Source organism: Cyrtonyx montezumae, unplaced genomic scaffold, assembly GCF_038088225.1.
Source record: "Cyrtonyx montezumae isolate F1298 unplaced genomic scaffold, pur_monq_1.0 scaffold_3, whole genome shotgun sequence".
Taxonomy (NCBI): Eukaryota; Metazoa; Chordata; class Aves; order Galliformes; family Odontophoridae; genus Cyrtonyx; species Cyrtonyx montezumae.
In genome coordinates this window covers 116144053-116168216 of record NW_027072034.1, presented here as the reverse complement: position 1 = coordinate 116168216, position 24164 = coordinate 116144053, and the positions used below count along the sequence as shown (strand labels likewise).

General features: G+C 38.7%; 1 protein-coding gene across 4 annotated transcripts; it reads right to left on the bottom strand.

Annotated features, from left to right (window-relative positions):
* Positions 1-3437: 3437 nt before the first annotated feature.
* On the bottom strand, positions 3438-17507 carry WASHC3 (WASH complex subunit 3). Of its 4 annotated transcripts, XR_010622566.1 has the most exons (8): positions 17415-17507; positions 16401-16499; positions 14271-14336; positions 12961-13089; positions 12053-12163; positions 7192-7256; positions 5089-5290; positions 3883-3969 (listed from the first exon to the last, which is right to left on the bottom strand). XR_010622566.1 is itself a non-coding variant. In XM_065743133.1 (7 exons), exons 1-7 carry the CDS (start codon positions 17463-17465, stop codon positions 3885-3887), a joined length of 606 nt encoding a protein of 201 aa, XP_065599205.1. In that variant the 5' UTR covers positions 17466-17507; the 3' UTR covers positions 3438-3884. The 4 variants fall into 4 exon arrangements, 3 of the variants coding, with proteins under 3 accessions (XP_065599205.1, XP_065599206.1, XP_065599207.1); XM_065743133.1 differs by lacking the exon at positions 5089-5290 and having other exon boundaries at positions 3438-3969; XM_065743134.1 differs by lacking the exon at positions 5089-5290 and having other exon boundaries at positions 3438-3969; positions 12053-12160.
* Positions 17508-24164: the final 6657 nt, after the last annotated feature.

The following is a 24164-nucleotide window of genomic DNA, read 5'->3' as shown; positions in this document are numbered from 1 at the left end:
TGCAAATGTTTTTGGAAGCACTAACGAACTTGTAATCTAGCACTGAGCATCAATCTCTGCTCACAGTTGGTGGCAGACAACAGGACTACAGGAGCACTGCGGTACTTCTCACATCTTCTGTTAAAGCACTCAGTATTGACTTTTACAAGAGATGAAACTGCAAGGCAAAGTGAGTCACAGGCCTGAACCGTGCAGTAGCTCCTATCTCGCCTTTAAAAGCGTCCAAATGGAGACAACATCACATGAACTATCAGGAGAATTAACATTTTGGGCAGTAGTTTCAGCATTTGATTTGCAGTTGTCAGACAACAAGTTGCCAAATTTTATGGGGAGCATAAAAATACATGTTCTGTTTTGCAGGCAAATGCACCATAACACCGCGCTCAGTGATCCTTATGAGTCCCTTCCAACACGGGATATTCTACGATTCTTCAATCCTTGTATCAGTTATTTGGGGGCAAAGCTGTATTTCCTCCAAAATTGAGGGAATTTTGGGACTGTGATGAGCTTCAGCTTCTTGGTAAATATCATCATGAATTGCACGTGCTTTCCAAAACTTCATCCTGGTATTCTATTTTTCCAAGTACAGCCTATAACTTCTTATGACATTTTTTTTCACAAAATATCAAACTCTACACTTTACCACTGATGTAAACAAGATGCACTAAAAAGATAAACAAGTGAAAAGATGAGACCTCCTTTTAAAAAGATGATCTATTTTCTTTCCAAATGCAGCAGGACGATTGAGATGAAATAGATCAACAATTAAAAGTGCTAAATTTGGAATTCAGGATAAGATTGTCATGTTCAAATGTTTTTTTTTACTTCGACATTGGTTTGAGGTTTAACTGACACAAATACAGCTATGTATCTAGCCTTCAAGCACTTATATAATGTAAAATGCCTGTGGTGTCCTTAAAAACCAACCTTTACGTATTCTGCATTCCAGTTCACCTGCAAAATGAGAAAGATAGCAATGCAACAATTTGCTTAAAAACAACCTACAAAATTTACTACCAGTTTTTTTCTCTGAAAGAGTGGTCAGGCACTGGAATGGCCTGCCTAGGGAGGTGGTCGAGGCACCATCCCTAGTGCTGTTCAAGAAGCATTTAGATGAGGTGCTAAGGGATTGATTTAGTAGTTCAATGGGTAGGGATGGTGATAGGAGGATGGTTGGACTAGATGATCTTGTGGGTCCTTTCCAACCTAATGAACCTATTAACCTATTTTAGTACATGGCTTATACTAACAGGTACACTCAATAGTTATTTCAGCAACAAGGTGAAGCACTTCTCACGCCTACAACTTGCAGTACTACCCCTGATCATGATTTTAATTCCATGTAAATTTTGGGTACATGAGATGCACATGACTAGTATGTTTTATTGTACACAGTATTTTAAACAGATCATTGCTGTTGAAATCTTTCTGAAAATAGAAGTCACTTAAAACCAGACTTCTTCACTTCAATAGACTATATCTGATCATCACACAGCCAAGTTGAAACACTCCATCCACCTCTTATTCCAAAGTAGACGGCAAATAACAAGCAAATTGGAATATTCCCTGCTTATAGTATTTAGCTTGTGGTTAAGGATTTTCCAGCTTTCTGGGTTAGCACCAGCTCACTAGAAAACTGCTGTAGATCGAGGGGGACTAGCACAGCTGACATAATACAGTCCCATACTAACCTTCCCATACTGAACAGATTCTTGTGTCAGCATGTGTCCTATGCTGAAATATCCCAGATTGAACTTGGCCTCAGAGCTAAGAGCACAGGGACGAGTTTAGCAGATGAGGCTAATGGAAAGAGAGTTTAATGTGTTCAGAGGGACAAAGGCAGTGGAAGAAACATGGCTGCTGATGCACTGAAGGTAACAGAGAAGGTTTTATCTTTTTTTCTTCCCTTCCCCGCAGTTCTATCATGACATCACCTATGCAGGAGAGAAAACAAAGTGGCAACGTTTTTCTTTAGGGTTTCAAAAGCCTCTCAGGATCAGCCTGCCAAAGAATACAGCTACCCTGCAAAAACCATCTTAAGCAATTAAATTCAGCATGCTTACATGAACAAAATTACTCTTTAGTGGCAAGTATACACATATGTAACAACTGATGAATTCACTCTCTTTATAAAAATGGAACTCAAGAGAATCCAGAAGAATGTTCACAGTTTTGTTTAAAACATGGAGGAATAAAATAGCACTACAGCACTAGTTTACAAAACATTGCTTTTATTAAACAGATCACTTAAATGAGCTTTCAAATGTAGGATTTCAGTAAGTTTTAATACGCTTCTGACATAACGTTATCACATTTACTTCTGAAATATTTATTGCTAATATGTTAATATATTTTGTTAAGTTTTGCCAAACGTTAGTTATTGAATCATTCTGTGTTCAGTAATTAACTCGTAAATGAAATGCCACCTCCAGACCTTATCTAGTGCCTATATGCTTTCCTCCTACAGATTCAAATTAGATTCTGATTTACTGGTAATGAAGAGCTTGAATACATTTGCTTGACTCAAATGGGGGCCATGCTTAAGTTACAGGAAAAATAAATAAATCAGCCATCCTACTGAAGTGGCATAAATAACTAAGAGAGGAGATAGTGACTCAGCCATAAAGGCTAACAGATTTACACACTTAGAGATTCAGTTTTACTATTTCTTGGTCTTGGGAAGGATGTGAAATACCAGAAAGTGATTGATTGCCTGGCCCACACTATTCTGGTATAATCACAATAGTCTGGGGAATTCAAATAGATTTTGAAGAATTTAATGTGGAACAAATTATATCGAAGAAGATTCTTTAATGAAATGTCATTTTTGACTCATGCAGCAGATTAAGAACTTTGGAGGGAAGTCTTCAGAGCCAGTCTGGCTCCAAGCTGATTTCTTCATATCATAACCCAATGGATCCTCAAAAGGTAGCAAAGTAGTTTTATCACAATACAAACTGAATTTTGACTTCTTTGCTGAAAATATCAGCCAGGGTACCAGTGTGGAGGTGATTTTCTATCTTACGTGAACTGCACAGCAACAACTCCTTTCCAACAAGCCAACAGTTCTCATAAAACAGTTTTAACTGACTCAGGTGGCAGTGAATAAGGAGTATTCTGTTAATAATGTTCCAGTCACCTATTTCTCTCTGTCATTTAATTAAAAAACACCTTGCAGCATCTGTAGTTTCATTCACCACTGTCATCTGAATTTGATAAATAATTACACTATAGAGCAGGAATTTATTTAACAGCTTTGTATAATCTCTAGCACGAAATCAAGTAGCAGTATATACTTTAAAAATAGGTATATTAAATGTGTAACCTCAGTTCTTTCAAAACAGAGTATCACTGAGGTGCAAACAATATAAGATAGGTGGCCGCTGTGTAATCCTTGTTGTACCACTTCAAAAATATAGCATATTTGGGGAAAAAAAAAACAACCGAAGGCAGTTTATAAATTCACAAATAAATTTTGCTAAGTTACTTTACCTGAATGCTCTGGGACAGAAGGCAACTTAGGTTAGAAGTCTTACACAGAAACCCAAGAATGAATAGAATGCAGTCTTACAGACCTGGAAGTTTAAAGGAGTGGAATTTTTGAGGGTTTTTTTGTTAGGTAACTTCAGAAGAATCAGAACGAATCTGAAATAATGAAGGATAAACATCACAAGAATATCATAATCAATTTTCATGATAGAAAAGTTCAGGTCAAACACGTTGCCTGTCCAAACTTCTTGGGAGAGAACACAGAAGATCTCAGTGCTAAGAAAAGCTATCAGATAAGCCATGTCACCCACATGACGCATGCAAAACCATTATTTGCAAATGCTCCAAACACAACAGGACTTAATGGAGGTTTCCAAAGGCTGAAATCAGTCTCTTTAGTCACTAAAGGAAGATTCACTATCAGAACTGTCTTCTGCATTCCCATCATCTCCCCAAGCAGGCACAGGGGCATCTGGAGTCCTGCAGGCAAGAAGAAGCATTTATGTTGTGAATCCTAGAAGGTGGCTGAGTCCTAAGAAGGTGATCCTAGAAGGTGGCCATGCCTTTTACTATATTCACATGCAATTCATGTCCACAGCACTGAACACATTAGTTGCTATGCTTTACAAACGCACACCTTATCGGTGTTGCTACACCTAGAACTGAAAGATACTAGAAACTGAAACTGGACATCAAAACTCTGCAGACATCAGTTTGAATGCACACCTTCAAGGCTATTGGAAATTATGATAGATCACTAAGAAGCAACGAACACTTGAAGAGAGTTGAAAGCAGGCAATACTGATTAATTCATTTTTTTTTTAATCAGAGGTTGTAGGGCTGAAAGGAACATGCTGTACACCATTAAGCAGTGTAAATAGTACATGAAAAAAATAAGACAGGAAATGAACAATATTGTATCCAACTAAAACTGCAGGGATAATTTAGAAAAGCAAAGAAGAATTACTCAGAGTGGAATTTGGCTAGAACACTGGGTTAAATTTGACATGCAAGAGCAGCCATGGGATTTTTATTGACTATAAATGATCAGACTTCTAGTATTTAGTTTTGAGAATATTTAATATGGATCACAACATCGTGTCTAAACATTTGCTTGGGGAAATCTACTGGGAATGAGGGAGAGAGAAGCAAGTCATCTACAGAACAACCAGCACTACAGACCACAGACACTGGTTCTCCCTGGAGACTCCCTTCTATGTGATGAGTTTGACAACACAAGCAAGATTGACCCTGGTAAATTCTGAAACCAGTGTACAAAGCATACACGCAACTATACTTGGGAAAGGGGAAGGAATGATCTTCACAGAAAAGTAGCTTCTTATAGCTAAATACTCTTTTCAGTAAAACATTACATTTCAAAGTAAGGTAATAATTGCACTGTTTTTCCCATTTTTATTTATCTTTGGGTTACCACTCTCTGTCAAGCCAGAGAATTTCTTATCCAACTTCAATTGTTTATTATAATGTCTCTGTTGGAACTCCCTCAGGTACATTTAAAGTGTTTATAAGCATTCTGGGACAAAAGTAAGAAGCGCATTAAAGAATTGTAAGACAGCCTTCTCCCACCCCCCTGCACACCTCCAAAATAAATTAAGAAAGGGTTTTCTTTCTCATGCAAATACCACTTCACAATATTATTCCTTGTTGCCACGGTAATGACAAAACAGAAGAGCTGTGCAAAGACATGTGATCTGGAGAGAGCAGTGCAAAAACTCTCCTCCAGTAAGGAGAGGAAGATGGCAATGAATCCCTTTACTTCAGGAGAGCAGGACAAAATCTCCTGGAATCGTAGACAGGCAAGAGAAAAAGGATAAGAAACAGAAGTTAAAAATTAGATAAACTAGCTTAATAAAATAGGCAGTTTTCTAAAAAAGCTTGTAGAAAGCTGAGAAAGGAGTGATAACAGAACTAGAGGTTAAACAGCCAAAGGAAGAGACCATAAACATCTCATTATTAGTCAGCCTCTGCAGACACAGAAAAAACACAGTCACTAGGAGGCAGATGGGACAGCCAGTAGTAAGTGACTCAGCACACAGCAATAGGCAAACATTCCTAAATTTCATTATGACTGAGCAAACAGGCCTGAGCCACCTGAAGACTCAAGAAGCGTTGTGTAAATGGCAAGACATATATAAAAAAGCTGTATGATAATGGGACAAGAAAGCAAGATAAAAAAAAGTATGCCTATGGTTCCTTAAGATATACTAAAAAAGTAAAAAAATGGAGTAATACTGGTTATAAATGTATATATACATACAACAGGAAGCATTAGTCACCTTGCTAAAAATAATTAGCTTTCTTCAACTAGGTAGATAGGCAGTGAAATTTCCAAATCGGCAACAATTTAAAGACAATCTGCCTGAACTTTAGTGTTTCAAAGAATCCTTGAAGATGGACTGAGACCAAACCCCACAAGCCTCAAGTCACAGTAATAACATTTCTGTCTTAACTCCATCTTAACCCAAACCAGAAAATTCAAAAGCAGATACTTAAAAAAAAAAAGCTGATTCTTTTTCTTTTTAAATCTGCTATCAAAATCCATCAAAATCTGAACAAATAGCATTTATATAAAAGGATGCACAAGAAATAGAATAAGAAACCGAACAAGATTTAACAAACCCATGTTTGATAATTCTCAGACCTGCATAGATTCTTACTTGCATTCTCATTTCTTGTTTGAACAGTAAACATATCAAATGAGGAATAACTACTTTAGGCTCATTCAGATACCAGAAAGCAGCTGGGAGATAAAATGACTCAACATAAGACAGTAACTCAGTTCCCCATTATTTTCATTTTAGTAAACAAACTGTAAAAAGGCTTCACCAAGAGGAAAAGAGGACTTTATAATACACTGACAGTTTCTGCAGAGAATGCAAGTATTTCAAATGGTTTGGTGGCTACAGCATTAAAATGAAACATACTGTTTACTATTTCATCATACTCAGTGTAATACACTTTGTGAAACAGTGCAATAAAACTAAACTCCATCTCAAAAATCAAGATTTTAAAATCCATGCTTTAGACAAATTAGCACTAAAAATGATTGTTTTTAGTAGTCCTTACGTTAGTTTGGCTCAGTCAACAGTTACAATGTTGAAACGTTGACTTTAGCCTACTCTTCTATGTTGAGGTTGTATATTCTATCAGTACACTCTACTGAGGGAATCTGGAAATAAACACATTACTCCTCTTACACAAAGCAAAGTAAAGCAGAGCTTATTTTTACTGCTCTACAGTGATGACATCTAGCTACCAAAGCGCTGGAAGAAAAATTCTGGGATACACCTCAAACTGAAAGCAGTAGAGTCAAAATGGCAACTATTAATTGATTCCCTATTGGCAGATGCACTCTGTCAGATGTTAGCTTGTCACTGCTATACCCTTTTCATTGAACCTGTGCTTTGCTTGGAAGAAGTGATTCCACTTCCTCTGAAGTTTGATGGATAATGTTCTGCAACTTTCTGTCTGGGAGAGTGTGATATCTGTCCATTTACATGCCAAGCTCTGCATCTCTTGGGCCATACCTTGGACTAGACAACACTGAAAAGAGAGCTCATACTTGAGATCGCATCCTTCATCCCATGGTGCTGATGCCCGTTCTCAGACCCTCTCTGTTCAACAAATGGTTGCACTCCAGCACTACTGAAAGTTACAGTTTGGAAAGGAAACATTACTTACTCAAGAAGATCTGGATTTAGCCCCTCAGAAATCATTTTGTTTCGTATGGCCATAACAGGAACACCCTGTGTAGGAGAAGTATAATATAAAACTACTGGACACAAGTAGGTGAACTCCACAGGTTTTTTTGGTCTCATTTTCAGACAAATTTACACATAATCACACAACGAACAAGAACATGGACTGATAATCTCACTTGCCATCAGTATGAACCTAGAAGCGAGTAATGACTGAGATCAGTGCCCCTTTTAATTCTTATCTTTATGGCAAAATGTCTCAAAAAAAGTCAAGGGAAGGGAATCAGCAATGAACAGATTTATTTGCAATTCATGTAGATAAACCCAGATAGATGATGTTAAATTTCTGGATAAGAATGTGAAGAAAGCACAAAGTAGCACTAAGAGCAGAGAACAGCTGTGCTGGAAAGATGAAAGAACTCAAGATGCTGAAGATACAGCTTCAATGGAAAATGCATCTGCTATTGTTCAGAAAAGGTATCTTATGGCACTGCTTAACATTAGAAGAAATCTTTGTAAAGTATGCAGGAAAAAACTGGACTTGAGAACAGAAGCACAATTTAAAAGCAAATCCTCTGAATACAAGTGCTTGTAAAGTCAGGGTTGAATCTTCCATGATGTGCAGACAGATTTCAGCCAGCTAACAAAGAAAAAATATTTTCACTCTTAAGTCCTTCCACAAATTCTATGGTTTTACTCAGCCCCTCATCTTAGATAATATGCTGAAGAACACTTTGACCCACGCAGTGTAACAAGATGCATTCCAACAAACCCTTCCTATGCTTCCACTGGAGTCGCTCAAAGAAAATTTGTTGCTCTGCCATCCTCTGTTGCAAATGATCAGAAACACTACCTGAAGCACTACATGTCAACCCAGGGGGGCAGTGTGGAAGAGAACTGAATCGGATCCCAAGGGACAAAGCTACTAGCAGTCTAGAAAAGGCAGGAGAGGCCTTGAAACCTAAATGAAGAGTACTGCAGGATTCTTCTGGCAGAGGACAAACGACTTCTGTCCAAAGTAAGTAAAACAGTGATATAATAATGAACAGTGATGACAAATGCTCCAGAGAAGCACACAGTACTAGTGACAGCTGCAGTAGCTAACCTGGCAAAGTGAGAGCTAAGCTACTTGCATACCATTAGCAGACTACTAGGAATATAGGCAAAAATCTGACTTAAACAGTTGTGAGGTATTAGGTTATGATACAGAATTTCTCAGTAAATAACATCTCATGCACACCACAAAAGGCAAATCAGTTGAGTATGTTATGATTTTTAATGTGTTCACTTATTCTTGGACACTACACGCAATACTGTATTAGTAAATGTTTTTTTCCCCTAGAGTAGACACTCATAGGGTCCTTCACCACCACTGAATTGTTTACGTAACAGTTCAAGCCAACTGAAAACAAGATACTCTTACTTGCTCCCAATGAAAGGGAGCTTAGTATATGAAGTTCTAACAGTGGAGTGGAGACTGTTATGTCTTTATGTTCTCTTTCCGAGAAGTGTTTTACACCAAAACTGTATGCACCAACATATGCAAGAATCATTTTTAAACACACAATATAGTTATAATCTGAAAAAGGGGTTTTTTTTGGTTTTTTTTTTTTTTAACATCAGTATGTCAACTACTAGATTTATAAACTAAGTTAGCTTTGCAGCTACTGTGGAAGACAAAGTCACAGCTACTGGAGAACCCTCTTAAATACTTGCAGACTCAGAGAAATTCTCTTAAACAGTTGTAACAGAAATAGATTTCATACTAATTAATAAATAGAGAAAATCATGCAATAGTAACTAGCTTTCTCACTGGTGTAGTGTCAGAAAGGCTGCCATCATTCATAACACTACTCACATAAGTAAACTCGTTACTTTTAAGACTATTCTTGTGTGAATTCATAGCCATTTAAACTTCCTAAACACCTTTTAATCATCTGCTTATGAAAAGAAACTCTACGTTCCTCAAATAACATTTTTCCCAGTAGGAACTCTGCCCTATTAAGTTATTTTAACATTTGTAGTGCCAGAATAGTCCAAATAAAAACTAATTTAATCTGAAAGACAATACATTTGAAGACTGGAGAAAAATGATTCAGTACGTTCATGTATCAGATTTACCAAATTTATTGTGCTTAATCAAAATTCCCTGACTGCTGTACATCTGAACCATCAAGGGAGAACAAACATGTATTATAAACAGATACAGATACAATTAGGGTACTACAATCACTTTATCCTTCATACTTTCTTAAGTTTAAACTGGAAAATTGGAGTCTAATACTGCTGCATACTAAAATAAAAGAGTTTATAGCTAATGTTTAGATTTAAAATATTAACTGTAATTACACTGAGCACGAAGGTCAGCTTAGATGGCACACGTACTTTTCTAACATGAGCCAACAATGAAGTCTCATTCCAGTCTGTTCAATTAGGGTCTGACATAGTCTAAATTCAACACATTGCACCCAGCCCTACACCCAGGCTGGTCCCATGGCCTGAGAAATGTGCAGCTCCTGGAGAAGCGATTGCACAAGTAGCAATCTCATTGCAAAAGAGGTTTTTAATTCTCCTCAGTGCAGAAAGAGGTTAAATATCATCTACTTAGGATCAGCGTAGCATTCAAATTTAGCTTTTATTACAGCTCTTTAACGTAAGTATCTATCTATGTTAGGCCAATCAGTATCTTGGCCTCTACACAGTCACGTCTGGTATTCAGAATCCAATATAAGTACATTTACTTTAAACACCCCATTTATCTGAAGTCCTAGATTGCTCTTCTCACTCTGTCAGTACAAGAATTCTGAATATTTACTGCAGCAAACATGATACTGCTTTTGTAATGTTTGCTTGGATATTACTGCTGTGTATTTAAGGAAAAAAAAGAATTTATGCTCAACTGCACTCCATCAAAATGAGTTTGTTACAGTTCCACAAAACAGCTATCCTCAGCATAAAAGGAATACCACTTCTAGCACTAATTCTCCAATACAACAAATATTGTGAGCCATAAATAAGTGATCAGTTCAAATAAATCTTCAACTAGAAACTTAATTTGAGCAAATAAATGGCACTAACTGAAATACTCAACTGGGTGAGAAGACTAGGTTGGCAAATATGAAAACACACATTAATATGTAGCACGTTAGCTCGACTTTCCTACCACACTGTTTACAACTGGCAGAAGAGTCACCAGGAACTGCCAGTACAAAGGATAAATGTGGAAAGTGAGATCTTACTCCTCCAGCAGCCACCAAAAAAAAAGTCAAAGTAATTAAACCATCCAGCTCTTTCACATCCACTCTGAAATCTGGCATTAAATCAATACACTAATAAAGTATTCCACCCTTTGCCACTATCCCACTGCTTGGCTTTCCAAATGATTTGTAATAAGCCAATTTGTGATTCAAATGAAAACTAAGCTCTGGAACATCATCCAAAGTACTAAGCTCACCAACTGTAATAATTACGCTGAAGAGGGAACAAAACCATGCAGTTAGTTTTCACATAAGCAACATTTTACTATACTATGAGTTAGTAATGTTTTCCGGGATTATCATATATATTTTAGATGAAAATTTCCAGTGATTGCTGGAAAACAGAGAGATCTTTTTTGTTTCCAATGCTGTTTTGTGGATGTGGAAAAATAAAAGAGAGCCCCTCCTCCAAAAAAAAATAGTCACAAAGAATCTCCTACCAACCTTTTCACTCTTTCATTTTCACAAATGTAAATATTGAGATTATACTAATTTTCTATTTATCCATAGAAAAGCAGAAAGATGAAGAGGGAAACTAATTGTGCACCATGAATAGCAGGGAACCAAAGTGGAAGTAATTAGTTAAACGACTCTTCTACCTCTATTTTGAGCCCTATGGGAATAACAAACACTTTGGCTCTGTAGCACACTGGCAAAGTTTTGTTTGGTACCTACCCTATAGCAAAAAGAAGCTGCAAGCATGTCTGCGTGTAGGGAATGACACCGACTCTGCCTGAGTAACTACACTTCCAGTGGAATCTTCTGTAACTCCAGCTAATAACACTTTTCATTTAACACAGCTTCACACCCTCAGTTCACAACTATATTGGCAGAATTTTGTAGAAAGAACTTGCCTGAGGCTGTCTGCAGGAATATATTCCATCAAATCATTGCTTAGGGAAGACATGCTAGAAATATGCAGTTGGCTCCAAAAGTAATGCCTTTTATCTATTTCCATGGAATCGATAAATACAAAAGACAAATAACAGTATTTGACTGAGCATATTCTCAGCTACAAAACACCATTTTTCAACACAGTCACCACCATTAACTGTGCATTTTTTACAAGCAGTGAACAAGAGCCTGTATGCTGTGCTCATAAGAATCCACATGGCTGTCCAGAACATGACTTGTTCTTCACATCACCATTACCACTGCTGAAGCACACCACTGACTGCTTCACATCCACTGTTTGGTCTCCATAGACATTCAGCTAGCGTTGATAAATGGCAACGGGTGTCATTTTTCCATGCAGAGGAATTTGATTACGTAACTTTGCTTCATGGACACTTTTGTGTCAGACACCATTTTGTCAAACAGCACCTCTGTTGCCACCTGTTGCAAGGCAACAGTACTGATGGGAAGGTTCAAACTCTACTGCCACACCACCAACATCTGCCCATGACACTGTGGGACAGCACTATAAAATAGGAGGCATTACTTTCGGAGCAGTCACTGCACATTAATGTTATTCTAGCCTAAAGATTATTGACACAATATATGCCTTCTACGTTCACTTAGAGTTGTGTATGAAGTTTCACCTAAAAATAACTGACTGCCCAAAGAAAGATATGACAAGTGACTTACCACTTGTACCATTTTGAGATATCTGGCATATCTTGGGTCTTTGGCCACAGTTCTCATATTTTCTGTTACTATCTCCGTTTTCTGTAGTGCTTCTTCATGTTTATTGTTCTGCTGAACACAAAGAAGACTTCAATGGTTAGGTACACAGACCAGGAGCACTGAGACTTCAATCCACAAAGTTTGAACCTGAAGACTAAAGCGTAACTCTTCTTACATCACGACTATTCTGTTCTATGCTCAAAAGCATCACAGAATTGGAAGGTTTGGCAAGGAGTTCAAGAGATCACTGAATGCACCCCCCAAATATTTTCAACAGTTTAAAGTTATCGTACAACACATGGGAAAAAAAATTCAATAGTCAATATCATAAGATATTCACAAAGCCTAGAACAGCCATCAACAGCATTTAATAAATTAAATGGAACCAATTTAAATGCTTACTTTATAAGAAATATTTAGTTAAGATCATATCTATTATATTTGTCTCCCCAACTGGCCCAATGCATTTCGTACTAAAAAAGTATGCTGGAAACTTCATGTTGACCTGAAAGCTCATATTCTAAAAGACAAGAAAAGAACTGGAATTACACAAGTTGAGTTGCTCCTTTCATTCATGAACCTTCCAATCTCTGATGTAATTCATATTTATATTCTAGCGCGACTGACTAAAGAGGATGAAATCATCTACTACTGATTTCAGTTAGTTCTAGTTATTTAAGCCACATATTTAAGAAAGAGTATGCCCTTGTTTTAGAAGTCACTTGTTTAGTTCCATTAATGAAAAATGTAACTTTTTGGCTTAACTGCCTTCTTTAAGTAAACTTGCCTCTTCCATTTGCTTTAAATGAGATTAGAAACTTGATATGGAGAAGTATTCCTCCAGTACACTATTTATCTTTGTTACTTACTCCACACTGAGGTGATACAGCTGCTTGTTGATCTGTAGTAGCTGGTGCCATCGGACTATTTGTAACACTATTCAGATTTGCACTGGAAACTTCAAATTTGACATCTTCTAAGCCAGGAATAGAGGATAACTGATTGGACAAAACATTATTAAAATGAGCAATGAGCGTATTGTATCTCTACACACAGAAGAAAGCCTGCAGCATGTTGCTTAACACATATTCCACAGGTGAGTTTCACATTAACAAAATTCTAACATTTTATCACCAGTTTTGGTATTTTAGTAGCCTCCCCTCCCAACCCTCCCCAAAAAAGAAAGAAAAAAGGGAGCTCCCTGTTCAGATGGCTTCTTTAAGAAAATCCCCAAATGCTCAACTGAAGCCTTTACTGGTTTCACAGAGCTGCAAGGCAGGAAAGGTTTTAGCATCTTCCCAGCATTTTGCTACTGCATGCATCAACTATGTAAAAGCTGTACCACCTTCCATACTACTTCTTCCACAAGACAAGAACAGCACCACTGTCTAATAACAGATGGACCAACTAGAGAAAATTACAAAATCTGTAACTGCGCCTTTTTTATTAAGGAAATGCTGAAAGCAAGTATTCAATATGCCAGATACCCATCTGAAGAAAATGCTATTTAACATGATTATGAAGAATTCAGCAAAAAAGTTATCAGTAACTATCACTCCTCAGTATTTTGAAACAAAACTTAGCAATAAGACTAATAAGAAATTGCAGTATCTCTTCACCAAGATCTTAACAAATGGTTTGAAAATGGCTTTCCTGAGGGAAGGAACAGAGCAAGAGAAATAGCTTCCAACATGAATGAAAGAACTGTTTACAGTTTTGCTTATTTTTTTTCTTGTACCTAATTACATAATAATTCATGACTACAGGTTATATCCTCACATCATCTTATCTAAAGAACGTAGATCAGAACTAGTTTAAAGCAATCTGAGGCCACTGAAAGAAACAAACTTTGCAATAAAAACAACAAAAGTAACTGCCATGTAGTTCAGTTCTCTTCCCATGATCCAAACTTTCCTTCCCAGTTCTGTATCCTAAAGACAGACAAAACCAACATTTCCATTGTGTGCTGCCTGTTCTCCTCTTCCATATCTACAGCACATTCAAATGTTCTAAGTGGTAGGCCACGCAAAAAGGAGAATCTGCCATGTAAGCATTTGGTATTAGCTTCCTCCAAGCATTATGAAAACTCACTTGCTCAGTTCAAACTAGCTTCCCTTTCTTAGCCATGTAACCCTGGAAACTGTCACTGTTTAAAGTTAGCCTCCATACACATACAAACCTTTGCATCCAATATATTGAGTGTTGTTTCGATTTGCTGGATACGGAGAGAGAGCGCTGACAATTTCTACAACAGAAAACATTTAAGATGTGAAAACACTTCCCTAGGCTACTTGCATACATAGAAGCATTCACATCTAGTTAAATAAAATCACTTTTGGTTTCAATCCACAGAAGACAGTAGAGTATAAATGAGGTCACGTACCATGAAATAAATGAAGCAACACCATCATCCCTTTTCAGTACAGTAGCTAGAGTTGTTCAAATTGTAGCTAATTTTACTACACATTATTTGACAGACAGAAATGAGGATAGATTATGTACAAATGGCAGCCAAATTAAACAGGGTATTACTTTAGGCAAGCAGAGACTAATGGCAGGCACACTGTACTCTCACAGTTGACCAAAATAACTTTCTTCAAAGCTTTTTCCAAATGTGAAAGAAGAAAAGATGTGACGTGTACGTGTGTAACTGAGCACATGCAAATAGAAATATCTGATAAAGAATAGAGCAGGTGAATGAAAGCGTTAGGTAGTCACAGTGCATCTGAACTAACCCGAAGGTTTATATTCTCCAGGTGTACCTCAATAAAGTTTTGATATATTTTTCTTACAAACAACTTAAGTTTTTCTAAATTACTCTCTAAGCACTGTCACTCTTTTAACTAATCATTACCATACTCCACCAGACCTGTCCAAGTGAAGTTGGCTCAGCATGCAGGCTGGCAGATATGTACCACTCTGACAGCTCTCTGGCACATGGGCAAGATTCTGCCTGGCTCCTAAGCAGAGCTTTAACACCCTAAGAAAATGGCAGTTCTGCCAATATGCTGGAAAAGTAAAAAGAGAGTGACAAGAGTTAGTCTTTTCAGATAGTACATTGACTTGTTTACAGATGGCTCTTTGTTTGGAAAGAGAAGTCAGCTCCCTTGAAAGGAACTATACGCTCAGCAAGCAATGGAGGAAAGGGGAGAAAAGATGCACAAAAGACAGCTATAAAACTTGACAGATCAGCTTGACTAGACATGAATTTAGATGTAGGATGGTGGCAGCCTTAATTCCGAATTTCCTGGCTTCTGCTGGTTTACACTGGGACCATTTAAGTTAAAAACACTTCTGTACTTCATAAACCCCAAATCTTTTTAAGTATTTACAATAACCACTTAATCTCTTCAGCAACAACACATTTAGGTTAATTAGTAACTGTTTTATTAACCAAACTTCATAGTGTTCCTCTATGCTCAAGACAGCTTTATGTACATACACTTTGATTTCTGTAGTGCCTACATAATAAGTAATATTGAGATCACATGGCAATTCAGTTCTGGTCAACTGATAACATCACCAGGTGATGTTCAAGTCAAGAAAATCCAGAATTTGTATATATATATTTTTTTGTTCTGAAACTCCGTATGTTGATTTGGTAGTCAAAATTTATTCTTGTCAAGAGTCTGGCTTTTATCCTCACAATCTTTACTAACAAAAGAATTTCTCAGGTTACATTGCTTACTATAACTGGATCTGACAATCGCTGTGAGCGAGGGCTCTAGAGTGGCTTTTGTTGAGTAACCTAGTATACAGTCACAAAAAAACCCCACTAATGACAGAAAGGAAAAGCTTAGAGCCACATCAGAAAACATCATTTCTACATGTGAAGAAGCATTTTTCTCCTGTCCTGTGGAGGATTCTAGCCCTAGTAAATTTCCATTGACATTAAATTCAAGACAAAAACTTACTACTGATTGATAAGATTTTATTTATTTATTTACTAAACACAAACATCAACTGCATCATATTCCAGAGTAATCACTTGCCAAAAACATCCCTTTTATTTTACATAAAAATTTCACAACAAAAAAACATCAAGATCAGGAAAAGAATCAATGTATCAAAGTTCAAAGGCTATGCCAAATGTAAAAGGTCAAGGAAACAAAGCTAAAGATAGCATAATCAGCAGTGGACACCCTGGGGGAAAAAAAGTTTGTCTTAATAAAGCACTCAAGATGAGCAGAAAGCAGACTAAATTCTAAAGCTACTGATATGAACGCAGCAAAAATAGGGAATGGTTCTCATTTCTTTCTAGGAATCTTTCTCATTGAATAAAGTGAGGGATGGAAAATAGCAAACATACCTCTTCGCAAACAGTAGAAAAGCGGTTCAGGAACTGCACTGTGTGAACCACAAATTGGTTTAGAAATGCTACAGTTCTTTTCTGCTGAATTGCAGGAACCTGCAATAAACAGTACAAGAAAAAGAGACAAGGCCTCACGTTAGGACTGAAATGCATTAAAAAATCCAAAAACTTAGGAAAAAAATATTGAGAGATCAACCTTCGGTGTGCTTACTATGGATGCATAAAAACAGAACCTGTGTAACATGCATGAGGACTGCTCCAAAAGTAATGCCTCCCATGTTATAACGTTGGCCCATTACATCAGAGGCGAATGCTGGCGGTAGGGCAGTAGAGGCTGAACCTTCCAACCAATACTCTGTTACATTTTGTTGCTGTGCCTTTTTCCACGTGGAAAAAAAAGGCAACTGTTGACACTTGTGGACACTTGCTGAACCTTTCTGGACAAAACAGTGGATGTGGGCACAGTGAGGCAGTGGGTGGTGGGTTTCTGCATGGCGACAGCAGCAGCGGGTCACTTATGCTGGTGCAGATTGTTACCAGCACAGCACGCAGGCTGTTGCTCACTGCTGGTGAAAAGGCACAGCTAACAGAGGTGACTGCTAAAAAATCGTGTTTTGCACCTGAGAATTTATCAAACTGGGTTACTGCATTCTTTGCACATGTTGTAGTTTCCACTGAAATAAGTACGAGGCACTACTTTCACGTAAAAACCCATTTCCACTAACAACATACTGAGAACGCACTCGAAAAGCGGCAGGACGCCCAGAGAAAAAGAATAACGTCCAAGCAAAGGAGCGACACCTTGCTTAAGAAACGCTTGTAGGCGGAACGGCGAACTGCCCTGTAAGAAGCTGAAGACGGAAAACAAACCCCCCCACGTCACAGCTGACACGCGCGTACTTCCCCAAACGAGAAGGCTGAATGGTTTGCTTGTGAAGAGAACCTTTGCAACCAAAAGCGCTGCACGTGACAGTGGTGAGGGATGGTGCGCCGGGCGCTGCGCGGCCGTACCTTAGTGAGGTCAATGCCGGAGCCCACGATGGGCAGCCCGTCCTCATCCATGCCCGCGGGACGACGAACAGCCCGCCCCCCGGAACCCCCCCACCCCCACCCCGCGCTCCTCAGCGTCCTCGACCCGGAAACAAAACCCGCCCGCCCCCCGGAACCCCCCCACCCCCACCCCGCGCTCCTCAGCGTCCTCGACCCGGAAACAAAACCCGCCCGCCCCGCAGGCCGGGGCTGGTTGGTCTGCGCATGTGCGCCGCGCCGCGCGGTGCAGCGTGGGATGTGTAGTTCGGGAGGGCCTCACCCGCTCGGACTTCCAGATCAGGAGTCTGTAGCAGAGTCCCGCTATGACGTCTCCTTCCCCTGCCGTCCCCTTGACCCTAATACATGAGCTCTGTCAGCTCATCTATCCCCAGGTGGACCAGTATGGACTCCAGCTGTTTGTTGCTGTAGAAGGCGACACCCCCTCCCCTTCCCTCCTGCCTTTCCTTCCTGAAGAGTTTTTACCCATACACTCCTATGTTCCAGTCGTGAGAGCCAGCCCACCACATCTCAGTGATGCCAATGACATCATAACATGTAGCACATGCCTGCAACACTTCTTGCTTGTTCTCCACGCTCCATCTGTTAGTGTACAGGCATTTTGAGTTGGGCTCCCATTGAGGCTGATTTACCAATTGGAGTTCTCTTATCCTGCACCTGAGATGCTGTCTTACTGGCCTGTGATCCATCTCCATACCTAGAGCATCCATTACCATCATCAGACTGTAAGCAGGATGGTTTGAGGATCCCCACCCCTGACAACTCTCTAAAGTCCTCCTGATTAAGAACATGTTGCCAAAGAAGCTCTTCCTCTTCTCTGAGAGATGAATCCCATTCACCCCCAGAGGACCAGATTTCTCAAAACTAGTTCCATGACATAAGTAGCTACTCCCTTAACCATTTATTTCTATCACATCTTTCTCTCCCTGTTCCCCTAGCCTGGAGGATTAATGAGAAGACAACCTTGTAGTCTTACTCCCAGCTCCTTGTAGACTATCTTGACACACTTCAGGTCTGTGTCACTGGTGCCCACGTGAAACAGCAGCAGCAGGTTGTAGTCTGTGGGACGTACAAGGTCTGGCAGCCTCTCGGTCACATCCTTGATGCAGGCCCCTGGCAATACATCAGACCTCTCTAGACAGTGTGTCAGGATGACAAATAGGTACCTCTGTACCCCTCAGAAAAGAATCACCCACCACATTCACCTGTCAGTTTTTCTTAGTTGCAGTAGTTGTTACGGAACAGGGATCAAGCCTGGCAATTTGCCATTTCTCATCCAAGTGGATGTGTCAGTGGAGGAGTTTGGGGCTGCCTGGCCCCAGACTGTAGATTCGATACAGTCTGCATGTGAATCTGTTTGAGTCTATTTCTGCCTCCCTAGTAGTACACCGCCCTTTGACTATCTCCCACAGGTCAGACAGCTGCCACGGCTGACATATATTATGAACTGTGAACAGACATGGAAATTGCTACTTTGCAGCACGTTGTTCTTGATTCAAACTGATGCTCCCCGTAAAAGCTTCAAGAGAACCGATCTCCTGGCACTGCCACCTATGTCTGCTATTCATGCTAGCAACATTTTGAATATGCTACCTACAGTTACAGAGTTATAAATGGAAGATTTTGAGCGGAACAGAAAAGATATCTGACTCCATCTTGTTCAGTATTAAATATTTTCTGCATCTTAACAGGTCTTCTCTGGTTTAAGCCATCTGTTCTCTGGACTCATCTGCCAGACAACTGATTGAGACCAACATCATAAAAGAATAAGTCATGAAACATGAGAACATGTTGTCTCTATTAAAAGTCAGCAATTGCCAATACATCGTGCATCTAATCCCCAGGCTGATTAACTATGAACGACAGATGAGAAATTACTTTTAAATCCCCAGAGACATGACTCCAGACGGAGCTTTAGGCACACTTGAATTTGTAAGTAAACCTCAGCTTGAACACTATATGCAAACTGGATCCATTGGCAAATTATATGAAAACTCTATGAGACTCAGAACGTATTATGTTCGCCAGGAATTATCAATTCAGAAAAGAATCTATCCTTTGGAAAAGAGATGGGGACACTGAATTTTTAGTCTTCATATCTGGGGTAAGTTTTGGAGAATCTAGGCTAAGCAACTAACAGTATGTGCTATGATGGTAATCTTTCTTCCAGTGGTACAACAAGCAGCTCAACTCGCTAAGTAAAGCTTCATTTCAATCCTAAGATTGTGTACTACTGGAAGGCAAGAAAAATCAGGGTGATATGGAGCCCTTGTTTACAGCAGTGAATCCAACTAGTGTGTAGCAGAGGAAATTCTTGGTGAAAGTTCTTCCTGGCGACATCTGAATACTGCTAAATCTAATAAAAACCCATCTAAATTTAGAGCAGTTAAGAATGCACCATAGTTGGAAGCAGTCAGTAGGAAGCTTCTCATGTGACGAAGTAACAAAAAAGACACTATTTACTTTAATATTTTTGAAGACTATAACCCAAAACTGCCCTGCTAATTTTAAAATGTTAAAAAAGAAAAATCAGTTTACTTCCAAACAGTTTCATTTTGGCAAGCATTTTACAAACCCCACATTCAGGATCCATGTGACAGCTGGAGAGCTGCAGACAGAGTACCTGGATCTGTTACTCCAAGCATACATAAAACCCTAATTTATGTAGGAAGCAGCTTTTATTTTGTGTTTACCACTTTCTTTAACTAACCTGCTGCCACACTCACATAACAAGGTCTGTTTGCCCACGCTGTTTGAATTATTGAACAAGCTGTATTTCGTTTGATGTTGTGGGGCAATAACGTGTAGTTTGCAACTTCTTAATCTCCCAAAGGCAGGTCAGGGGGTTAGCCTATAAAATTCAATAGGTTTAATCTATTTATAGGAATTGTGCAAATTATTTTGGGGGAAAGGAACTGCTAAATGATCCGAATGAATGCTTCTACTTTAATTACCTCAAAAAAATCCCTTAGTTATATGCAGGAAGCATTAATTTCACTTACCATAAAATGTCTGTAATGTTTTCCAGGCAATGCTAGCACAATTTAATATTGTAAATGCTTAGTTAAATCTTATCTGAATCTGTTCGTCTGTAAAGTTGGACAAAAAAAAATCTCACAAGAATATGATCTTCTGTGAACTTTCTGGTACTTCCTGCTTTTAATTTGGCAAAAAATAAAAAATAAAATAAAATAATAATAATACTGCATAGAAAACTGCAACACAGCACTTTTTTTTCCCAGCTGGAATTAGGAAGTGTAGGATATGAAAAGTGAAAAACAGAATACAGGAAAATTATACTTTTTTCTTTTTTTTCATAACCTCCTGAAAATGTTTTAATTGATCTGGTCTGTTAAACTGAAACTATTAATACTTGAACTATCGGTGGGAATATTTATAGAAAAAGAATCCTTAGTGTTGGAAGGGACCTTTAAAGGGCATCTAGTCCAACTCCCTTTGAAAGAACAGGGACTCCCACAGCTAGATTGGGTTGCCCAGGACCTGATCCAGCCTCACCTTGAAAGTCTCTAGGGATGAGGCATCAACCACATATACATAACTGAGCAATAATATCCTAATTTATTACTCAAACATGTATTTTGCATCAGCACCTACACTGGATGACAAATACCACATTAAGGAATAAATACTGCACAGTATGCAACTTCTGGCAGTTCATGCATACGTATACAGATGTGCACATGTTTAAAAGTGGAGTCATGAATGAAAGATTAAAACTAATCCAGTTTACCACTAGCATTGTGAAGATGCTAAACCTAGAGATGCTGGGGATAACTTACACTGCAAGCTGGAGTGCAAGTTAGCAGAGGATAACTTGGGAGAGTAAGCAAAAGCTGTGTGTACAGATCAATACTTTGTCCTCAGTAATAAAAATATTTTGTCATATGATTAGCGTGCACTAAAAAGTAAGGAGAATAGCACAAGCTTCAAAGCACTGAAAGCGATCTGCTATGTATATTTTTATATTGCACAAAATCAGATCCTCTGCTCAATTGCAAAACAGAAGGGCACAGGCTGAAGAAACTGGCAAGTGCTACTGTAACTTATAATGTTCACATGCATTTTATATCCTAGTATACTGTTACAGGTTCCAGGACATAAAATTCTCCTAGAATCAGCATAGAACTTTAATAGCTATACAATGGAGAGGTAAGTTAAACGCATACAAAAGGTTGATCCAAAAAAATTTCCAGACATGGTGTCACCTGATCCTCCATAGGGGCAATTGTTTTTACTGAGGTAGTCCAACGAGCAGCTCAAAAGGTCAAAGTGTGGATCGACATTTTTTTTTATTTCCCATGGAGTCTTCTAAATCCATGCTTACAGATGGAGTTCTGGCAAAGCTTTCCTTACAAACCTTGTATAGCCTCAGTGATTTTCCCCCAGCTGAATAAAATTAAAAAAAAAAACAACTCAATAATTTAGGTATGTCAGAATATGTACACAGCCAGCCAACAGAAGGGTCAGAGAATTACCAACCCCATGACTGTTAGGCAGACTGAGTAATGCGAATCTCAGGTGTTAAGCAGGCTCAGATTAAAAAGCAGAATGAAAGTTAAATGATATATGGGTTGCAGTTCTCTGAAAACAGCTCTTTGATTTTCAGTCTTCCTGGTACAACGCTAAGGCAACATCAGAGACGTAACTAATTTATTTGTTCTGCAGGGAAGAACTTGGGGAGCATGCTAAAAACATTAACTGCTTGTTTTCTTTTCTTTTTCTTTTTTGAATACTCTTTTATACAGGAAAGTAATGATAAGAAAAGCCCTGAGCTTGGCAGTATCATTTCAGTTCCTGGTAAATAGTTTTAAGCAGGCCTTAAAATCAAGAGTACTGAAAAACAAGGATCTTGGCATCCTCATTACACAACGAAAGAACTTCTGCCTTGTCTCCTTGCAGTTTGAGCAGCTCCAAATAAACAAACAAAACACCTGTCTCAAAGCATATCTGCCTATATCGAATGCAAACTGCCTTTGTCGATACGTACCGAGTATACCGTGCATTTGGCACACCAAGGAGCTATAAAGTTTTGCACTGAAGGACAGGGAAAAAAAAGCTGTTTCACTTTCATTATAGTGGAGGTACGACCAAATTCCAAACTTTTCTTTCAGACCCTCAAAGATTTTAGCTGTCTATGAGCCAATTAAATTTTCTGTTATACCTGTTACTCCCTGGTCAAAAGCTGGGGCTGATAGGTGAGGAAGCGTTGTACCTTGAAACATCCTCTGCTTACTTAAGCACCAGTCAAGACTGGACAGTCTTCTAAAATGAGGCTAATGTTAACAAATGGTGAAAAATCTAGCCCAGCATCTTCTGGTTCCTTGCACATGGGGATTTCATTTGGTTATTTGGTTCATTTTGGAATTTTTTTCAGCCAGTTGCTCTTAATTCTCTACTGCCCAAGACAAAAAAGAAACTTTTTATGGCTGTTAGTCAGTGGAGTGCAGATGGAAAACATGCATTTGTCTGTAGCAAAATGAGTACAAAAGAGTCCTACATTCTATGGACTCCAGGGACTCGAGTCTTATAGTAGCATCAATTACTTGCACCTAGAAAAGGTCATCTGGATGGTGACAAAGGAGGGGATGAATCATACTGCTGCTCACTGCAGGAAAGATATTCGATGCAGAACACCCATTTGCTACATTACAAGGGAAAATGGTGAAGTTCCCTTCACCTTTGAAAATTCCATTCTGCTGCATCATCAGTGTCGGAAAGAAACCAGATGAACTGCAATGTGGTATTTTGGCTTGAAATTAAAAGAATAACTAGATAAAGACAGAAGGAAAACCAGAAGGCAAGGAAGGAGAGGAGCTGGAGAGATGCTGTATGTTGGAGTATGGTCAAAGGTGAATTGAGAAGGTAATACCAAAGACATGATGATGCTACTCAGGAACAAGCAGCTCTTAGCTCTAGTTCCATTGCCACAGCTCATCTCTCACAAACTACCATAACCCAAAGCCAAACAGCTCTGGCCAGCGCCAACTTTAAGACAAGCAATGAGATGCTCAGTAAAATGGAATAAACTAACACTAACCATTCAGTCTGATCCTGTATGACCAAAGGCTGTCCAAAGAATACAGGTCATCAAAGAGAGAACACTGCTGTAAGATTTTCTTGATTGCATACTAAATAGCTACATGCTTCTCAGATCCACTTGCACTTTTATCCACTTCTCAGTGCTATCTTGCTTGTTCTGAATACTTGGTGCATTCTTATAATGAGCTAGAATACCCAAAATGGTTTAATAACTTTATCTGAATACTTTCTTATTTTAATAAATCTGTTTTGGTTGTATTGTATGTGGTTGGGTGAATGACTTGGGGGGGGGGGGGGAAGGGGCCAAAAGGTTACACACGACTGATTCTGACTGGAAGCCACAGTAACACCAAAATATTTCCCTGAATTTAAGTCTGTCAGATGCCCTCACACCAATTCTAATAGCCCTTCATTTATGGCATCCAGCTGCTGGATTTTAAAATTTTCTTGCTTTCTGTTTAAGGATCTAAGGATCAGAGATACTGTTTTAATAATTATCTCTTTCACAGCCTAGAAAAGTGAACAGTCTTTCAGATTTCACTATTTTTGACTCCTCTAATTTCTGTCTATCCACAGGAGCTGCTTAAATTTGAGATTTGGAATAACATTCCTCCGAAATCAGCAGAAGCAAGTCTCCTATAATTGCAGGTTTTG